This window comes from Pyxicephalus adspersus, chromosome 10, assembly GCF_032062135.1.
Source record: "Pyxicephalus adspersus chromosome 10, UCB_Pads_2.0, whole genome shotgun sequence".
NCBI lineage: Eukaryota > Metazoa > Chordata > Amphibia > Anura > Pyxicephalidae > Pyxicephalus > Pyxicephalus adspersus.
In genome coordinates this window covers 49,927,286-49,936,266 of record NC_092867.1, presented here as the reverse complement: position 1 = coordinate 49,936,266, position 8,981 = coordinate 49,927,286, and the positions used below count along the sequence as shown (strand labels likewise).

General features: G+C 35.5%; 1 protein-coding gene across 1 annotated transcript; it reads right to left on the bottom strand.

Annotated features, from left to right (window-relative positions):
* Nucleotides 1–3,950: 3,950 nt before the first annotated feature.
* LRRC18 (leucine rich repeat containing 18) lies at nucleotides 3,951–8,713 on the bottom strand. The gene is made up of 3 exons (XM_072424357.1): nucleotides 8,656–8,713; nucleotides 7,672–7,755; nucleotides 3,951–5,065 (listed from the first exon to the last, which is right to left on the bottom strand). Exon 3 carries the CDS (start codon nucleotides 5,059–5,061, stop codon nucleotides 4,312–4,314), a length of 750 nt encoding a protein of 249 aa, XP_072280458.1. The 5' UTR covers nucleotides 5,062–5,065; nucleotides 7,672–7,755; nucleotides 8,656–8,713; the 3' UTR covers nucleotides 3,951–4,311.
* Nucleotides 8,714–8,981: the final 268 nt, after the last annotated feature.

Here is an 8,981-nt window from a genome sequence, read left to right as displayed (position 1 = left end):
GTCTGCACGCCAATTTTTTTAACTTTCAGGCTGCAATTTTCAATTTTTATCAACAATTCAGGCTTCTGGTGGTGTAATGGTGTGGGGGATATTTTCTACGCACATTTTGTACTCAAAAGTATAATCTAAGCATTGATTACATGCCACAGCCTTCTTTAGTATTGTATAGCCATGTCCATCCCTTTATGACCATTGTATAACCATCTTCTAAAAAAGCTACTTCCAGCAGTAGACCCTGACAAGCCAAGATCAAGCCATCTCAAACTGATTTTGTAAACATGACCATGAGTTTACGCTATTCCAATGGCCTCCAGTCACCACATTTTAATGCAATGAATCACATTTAGGATATCATGAAACAGGATTTTTCCATCAAGGATGTGCAGCCAACAAATCTGCAGGAACGTCATGAAACTTTCATGTCAATATGGATTAAAATCCCTGAAAAATGTTTCTAATTACTTGTTGAACCTGCTGCTGCAATGAACCTGCTGTGAATGAACCTGCAATGAACCTGCTGCTGTGGCAATTCTGAATGTAGGGGATCCAGCCCGACACTAAGAAGTTTAACCTAATAAACTGAATGGTGTAAAATATATATAATAAACACACAATTAACTCCCCGTTACCCAGCTCTCACAAAGATTGATATACAGTTGATTATCGAAAATCTGACCATCGATAATTCGTTTTCTTCAGTTTTCATGCATGAATTTCAGATCGCATTTTCAATACAGGGACTGCAGTACACAATGTTTTGATGGCGCTGTTCTGCAGAAACAGCCATTAGGTCTTGCTTACTACACTAAATAAACATTGAGACGTCCCTGCTGCCTGCTCCCTGGAACTGTGCCAGTTGCATTGTCACTTAAACCTCTGAGATTCTCCCAGAGAAGGACTTGAATATCCATATTGAATTAATGTTTGTTCTTATCATATGTATGCTTGTTTAGGCACTGTATGATTTTAGTGAGGCTGAAGTCTCTTTATCCATATAATAGATATTTATGTTGGTTTACATGAGCTATTAAGTTTTTATTGCAAACTGGATCATGTTATTTGTATGATATTGATCACATCTGGAAAGATGTTTGGTGTTTTTTTTAGACACTTTAAAATAGCCTAGGTCCTGGCGTGGAAGTCACTGCATACTCCTACTGCCACTAGAATATCCTCAATGTTTTTGAGGAATATGTCTAGTGTGGTTTTTGGGGTGTCAGAAAGATTTCTGTCCCCCTTTGTGGGCACTAGTGGGCTGCAGTGTCAAGTGGAGAGGATGCGGGGTGGGATAAGGTTCCAATTCCACATTGCTTGGGAATATATGTTGTATATGGTGTTAGTCTTGTGTGGTCTTTGTCTTCCTGGTTTTTGTTTTGTCTTTCCCCTATTGTTCTTGATGTTAGGTAGGTGGCTCGTGGTACAATTATTGATGATAAAATCATTCTATAGGCGACATGAAAGTATGATATATTGATGATATTCATTTTATCTCTTAAGAAGCAGTGTTTCAACTTTCCAGTCAAGAGGTCACAAGCATTTCAATATTTCAATAAAGAAAAGGCAGATATCATATGCCTACAGGAGACACATTTTTCTACTGTTTCTTGCCCAAAATACTTTCATGCCGCCTACTCCACCGTTTTTAAGGCAAGTGCCGCAGTAAAGCAGAGAGGAGTGTTCATTGGTTTTAGGAAAACAGTGTAATTTCAATTAGATAAAGAGGTAGCTGATGGGGATGGTCACTATAATAGAGATTGAACTAGATTGGTATATAGAGTTGCTATTAAATGAGGAAATAGTGATGACTATGGTGAGAACTATTTCCCCCTCCCTAAAGTCACATAGTCAAGAAATATTATATTATTATTTATTCACTTGTTACGGGAGAACTGAGGTTGCCGGATTTTTGAATGTCAACTGTATTCTAAATAAATGTAGTTTCTGGTTGCTTGAGTTGCTATTAAAAATAGGCCTAACTAATTATATGCAGCATACTATACCATAAACATTTAGTCTTAATATGCTCTAATTAGTGTATTTCAATATTAATAACAAGTCAAAACAAAGACATACTTCACTTATAAAACAGCTTTGTAAAATATGTGTATACAGAAATAAAATGGTAGAGGATTAAAAACAGAATATATTAATTAATTATTTGGACATAATATATAACTATAGGGTGCAGTTCATTATTTTTATGAAATATAGGCACAGACTAATATTATTTTTAAGCATGGGAGCAAATCATTATAATATATTGAAGTATGGGAGAAAATTATGATAATTAAATATTTGTGCAGTTTATTATAATGAAGACACATAGCGGCATGCTATTATAATTAATTTTTGAGGAAAATCCTATATAAAACTGTTTACAATGTGCTAAATGTTTCTGCTACAGTTAGGTTCATAAATATTTGGACAACTTGTTTCTAATTTTGGCTCTGTACATTAGCACAATGATTTTAAATGAAACAACTCAGATGCAAATGAACTGCAAACTTTCAGCTTTAATTCAGTGGGTTGAACAAAAAGATTGCATAAAAATGTGAGAAACTAAAGCCTTTTTTTTACACAATCCCTTCATTTCAGGGGCTCAAAAGTAATTGGACAATTGACTCAAAGACTATTTCATGGGTTGGTGTGGGCAATTCCTTCGGTATGTCATAAAAAGCCTGGAGTTGATTTGGGGGGGGGGGGTGTATGTGGAAGATTTTGCTGTAAACAGAAAACATGCGGTCAAAGGAGCTCTCCATGCAGGTGAAACAAGCCATCCTTAAGATGCAAAAACAGAAAAAACACATCCAATAAATTGCTACAATATTAGGAGTGGCAAAATCTACAGTTTGGTACATTATTGGAAAGGACCAAAGCCCTGGTGAACTCGTCAACGCCAAATTACCTGGGCACCTACTGAAGACAACAGTGGTGAATGATCGCAGAATCATTTCCATGGTGAAGAGAAACCCCTTCACAACAGCCAACCAAATGAACAACACTCTCCTGGTAGTAGGCGTATCGATATCCAAGTCTACCATGAAGAGAAGACTGCATGATAGTAAATACAGAGAGTGCACTGCAAGGTGTAAGCCACTCATAAGCCTCAACAATAGAAAGGCTAGAATGGACTTTGCTCAAAAACATCCAAAAAAGCCAGCACAGTTCTGGAAAAATATTCTTTGGATAGATGAAACCAAGATCAACCTTTACCAGAATGATGGCAAGAAAAAAGTATGGAGAAGGCGTGGAACAGCTCATGATCCAAAGCATACAACATCTTCTGTAAAACATGGCTTGCATGGCTGCCAGTGGCACTGGGACACTAAGGTTTATCAATGATGTTACAAAGGACAGAAGCAACCAAATGAATACTGAGGTGTTCAGAGACATACTATCTGCTCAAATCCAGCTAAATGCAGTCAAAGTGATTGTTAGGAGTTTCCTAATACAGATGGACAATGACCCAAAACATACAGCCAAAGCAACCCAGAAGTTTATTAAAGCAAAGAAGTGGAAAATTCTTGAATGACCAAGTCAGTCACCTGATCTGAACATAAATGAGCAGGCATTTCACTTGTTGAAGACTAAACTTCGGACAGAAAGGCCCACAAACAAAGGGCGAATAAAAGCCGCTGCAGTAAAGGCCCGGCAGAGCATTAAAAAGGAGGAAACCCAGCATTTGGTGATGTCAATAAGTTCAAGACTACAGGCTGTCATTGCCAGCAAAGGGTTTTCAACCAAGTATTAGAAATGAACATTTTATTTTCAGCTTTTTAATTTGTCCAATTTCTTTTGAGCCCCTGAAATTAAGTGATTGTGTTAGCAAAAGGCTTTAGTTCCTCACATTTTTATGCAGTCTTTTTGTTCAACCCACTGAATTAAAGCTGAAAGTCTGAAAAGTCGGAAAGTTTAACTGCATCTGAGTTTTTTTGTTTAAAATTATTTGTGGTAATGTACAGAACCAAAATTAGAAAAAAGTTGTCTCTGTCCAAATATTTATGGACCTAACTGTATGTGAATCACATTACTACAGCGACTCATGTAGACCACATGTTCTGAAGCAAAGTTATGATGAAAGCAAGGGAAGAAAAGCATGTTTTTCCATTATGTAAGATGAACTAGATATACTCATTTATAAACTCACACTAAAGCGAGTCAGGGCAAAAGGACTGATTCTTGTATGATTATATGTTTAGATAATGCCTATTACTTGGGTATTATGGTGGATAAACGATGACAAGTCTTTTTTACACTTCTATATTCTAGTAAACAATACTTATTTGGTATTTACTGATCCTTAGTTTGGATTTATTTGGCTATTGAATTTGGGGCCACCAGGTTAGTAAAAGCTTTCTTTGTTAAAGGTATCTCAACATTCTTCAATTTATTCAGCTTGTTTCTTTCAGCCTGACACTTGGTGACACAGGGACTGCACAAGTTATTCTCACTTACAAGATAAAGGTTTTCAACACGTTGGATTGTCTCCTTTTGTTCGGCATCCAGTTCTTCTTTGGTTGGTAATATGGGATTTCTCTTGGTGTTTAACTTCTTTAGTTTAGGCAATTCAAGGATGCTGGAGGGCACTGTAGTAAGGTTGTTATCAAAAAGACCAACCTCTTTGAGTTCTTTAAGGGCACCTATTGTAGTTGGTAGAGCTTCAATTGCATTAAGACCAAGGTTAAGTTGGCAAAGATTTTTCAGCTGGCTTAGCTCCATGGGGATACCTTTTGCTGTGAGTTTGTTGTTGCTGACATTGAGATGGAGAAGATTTTGAAGCTGTCCTATAGATTCTGGAAGTTTCTCAATCTGATTGCTATGCAGGTCCAACAAGCGAAGATTTTGAAAGCGTTGTATCCAATCAGGAACTTTCCGTATAAAGTTTCGACTAAGATCAATCTCTTCTACATCACAGAGCTTCAACAAGCATTTAGGAATGACTGCAATTCCCATTTTAGAAAGATCCAGCCTTCGCCTGCCATCAAATGTAATCCGAATGGAGTTCTTAGCAACTTTAAGGGTTATCTTTTTACCCTTAGTGGCACTTTTTCCTTTTGGCATTGTTCTAAAAATGTAAAAAAACACACAAAAAAATAAAATGTAAAGTATATAGTAATTCATGCATTTTGTAATCTGCTTTTTCATTTTACATTTCTAATTGGATTAAATGTATATCTTTATATCTAAAATCACTACCCCCTTCCCATTTTCTGATGCTCATTTCAGTTTCATTTCAGGTTTCAGTAACCTATTTAAATAACCACAATAAAATAGGCTGTAATACACCCCCCGAATCTCCACATGTTTACAGCATATAATGTTTAAAGCATATAATGTTTACAGTATATATTTCATGAACCACCTTTGGGCATTTTGAAGATTTCATTAAAACTTTTCTTTTGTGGTTATTTACAGTAAACAAAAACCTTTTCAAAATACTTGAATCATTTTAATGTTAACTAGAGAAAGATTATAATAAATGTGAGCGTTTATAAATTGAATGATAGTAAAAAAATTATTTGAAGCTAAACTTTGTGCAAAAATATTCCCCCTTTTTTCCATTCATCAAGCAATTCCCTGGCTTTCATAACACTTAAAAAAGCCTGTGGAAATATTTTTATGAACAGTTAAACACAAGTTTATGGAAGCTTTTGAATGCCTATAAACATGTACAGCTTGCAGACTTGTAAATATTGGTCAACAAGCAGGTTTTTAACATTATTTCTAGTTAAATTAGGTCTGCAACAAAAAATCATAGGTGTTATAAGTCTAATGATATTTTCCTTCCTCTTGTTTTAAAGTTCCTATAAATATCCAATATTATTTGCAGAATATCCTTAATGCCAGTGGCTACAATTCTTGCTTTGTTCAGAATGTCATAATTTGTAGCCACTCTATTGTGTTGTTGAAAGCTGGGACTACAAGTGTAAACACCTTTTTATAGGAAGGAAGCTTTACTGATCTCTAGCGTTCAACCATAAATAATAAAACCACCATCACTTCTATACAGAATAAAGGCATAAATGAAAACTTTAAAAGTAAGAAAACATTTTTAATAGTTTGTAATGCAATATCTGTGAAATATGGTGCCAAGATTGAGGGAGACATTTGCCGAAGGTTTTAAAGTGTTAAATGTGGGCAACAAATATACATATTTTTTTTTTTCATGGGAGACTTTGATGTCAAGGACTGCACATAGAAAAATGGGGCATTGAGTTCCATAAAATGAAAGGAGATCATCCTATTAGTTTAGGAGTGTTTCTTCAGCATCAAGTGGTTAAACTGAATGGCAATCTCCTGTCTGTGTGGTTGTACAAACTTCTATTCTGAAAATCTTTAGTCTTTATTTACTGTACTTTTTTTTTTAGCATGGGCTCAGGGGAAGCCTACGCAAACACAGGAAGAACATATAAACTCCATACAAATAGTTTCCTGGCCAGGATTTAAACCTGGGACTGTGTGCTGTAAAGGTAGGAATGCTAGCTACATAGATAACCTTATTATCAGCTGCAGTAATGCAATTGGGTTAATTGGTTAAAAAGGGTGTAAAGTATTTAGGTAGAGCAAATAAAAAGTTTGGAATGTTTACTTTAAACTCCCTTTATACTCCAATAATTACATTTTTTCCCAGTAGATCAAAATACCAGGTTTTTAAATTGCCTTGCTTTTAAGTTTCGGGCACCAGTGGCAGGCGTCCACCCTGCTCCACATCCCCAGTTATGAAACGTGGAAGTTCACAACTTCTGTGGCTGATAGTTCTTTGCAAAAGCATTGAGGGAAACCTTCATGCTGTTCCTTCTTAGAGTCTCCATCCCAAGCTTTCCTGCTAACAAGAGTGGGACAAGGGGAGCTGCAATATCTAAACCAACCTTCTGATGTTTGTATGTTAGTTTGTATGCTTGTTGGTAACCTTTTTGTACGTGTGTATGTGTTAGACTACATACTTCTTTCTCCTGCATATGGTAGGTTACAGCATACAGTGCCGACCTATGCACTTGCACTATTGCCCTCTACACTCTTTTTCCTGCTCCTGTTCAATACCAAACCCATAACCCCCTCCCACTGTAAATAACACTTTCCTCACCTTTGACTCTGTGTTTTCCAAACTGACCCATACACTCAGTATAAAGCAGTAAATATTACAGACAGCTAGGGTTTTATAAAATTGAAAATAAGATCTTTAAGCCACTCTGATTATGTTAGATTTGTCACCATTTGTGCATTTACTCCTTTGTATGCCCCAGGTTTTATACAGTTCTAGCAAGTAAGTGAATTGATTTTTCAGAATTGTTAAATGCTTACAATAAAATCAGGCTGTAAGTCTCTTGTGAGATGTGATGTGATGTGAGATGGGATAGTGGCTATGATTTGTTAAAACTTTTTTTTTACCAGTGTGAAAATCCAAAAAATGAAATAAAAAAAGAAATCAACTGTCCTAAAATGTAATCATGCCAGTTCCTATTTCTTTATTTTTTATTAAGTAATTTACATAATTGTGTTATACGCAGTGTGAAGCCAAGCAATAGCTGCAAATCATGAAGTGCATTAATAACCCTTTCTCTTGCTAACTATTAAACTGACACACTCTTGCCACTCATATTTTTTTAATTTTACAACATATTTACATGTACACTTTTATATGCAACATCACAAACATTCAGTCTTGCTTACCTTTTTAACACAGCTCCAAAGAAGGACACAAAGTTTGCTGTAGATTAGACCTAAACAATCAGCTTCTGTAACCAGGTTACATACCTAGGAAACAGATGACAAATAATGTATGCAACAACAAGTCATGAAATGTGAAAGAAAAACATGTTTAGATAAATTGCACTGTATCACAGATATGAATATAATATTTATAAATTAGACAAAATCAGATTGACTGCATTTTGCCATTAATATCATATGTTGGGTTACATTTAAATACATTTTTTAATAATGTTTTTTCTTAAGTGTTTCTATATAATTGTGTTTCATATATATATATATATATATATATATATATATATACAGTGGTACCTGGGTATAAGTCCAACTTGGTATAAGTCCTGTTTGGACACAAAAGATTTTGCTTGGTACACAACCTTTGCTTGGTATACAACCTTTTTGCTAGAACTTCTATGGTTCAAAATGAGTCATAACACCGCGCGCTACCCTTATTTACCTCACTCGAGACAAAGCCACGACTGCCCATAAGCGTCAGTACGCCAGTTGCTACCAATCAGTGAACAACCCGTGCTAGAACTCTCTGTGAATTACATAACATCTCCCCCTCCTCCCTTCTCAGCACCATCCTAGTAGGCACTTGACTCTTCTCAGAAAGTTAAATTGAGGGTAAATTTTAATTTATTTCATCTAATTGCTTTTGTAATTATGTATTTTGGTATTAAGCAGTGTTTAAATTATTTCATACAGCCCCATCAATGTATAATATGCCAAAATATAATATATGGCAATAATATAATATGCCAAAAACAATTGAATTTTTTTCATGGGAACAGATTAATCATTTTCCTTGTATTTCTTATGGGAAAAATTTGTTTGGTATAAGTCCAAGGATCTGGAACAGATTAAGGACTTATACCAAGGTACCACTGTATATATATTTTTTTTATTATTATGAATATTATTTTTATATGTAATTTTGTCTACCTTTAAGTGTTCTCTGTCATCTTCAAAATTTTTGTTGTGGCTTTCACATACATCAGGTGCTGCCTATTCTATCAGGTTGCTATAAACAACGGTTGTTAAGAGGCTTAAACACTGGAAGTGCTGCTGTAAACATCCCTATACACTAGGTAGGGAGCTCCCACTAGAACTACAGCAGGTTATTATGGAGTAAAGCCCATAAGAGCTCGGTGTGCACATTCTATAGGGAAAATGCTCATAAAATTACTATGCGCTGGTATTACACCCCGGTCAAGCTTCATGCCACATACCCATCCAGTAGCATTTACTGTATGTTGCAGATGTAGTTC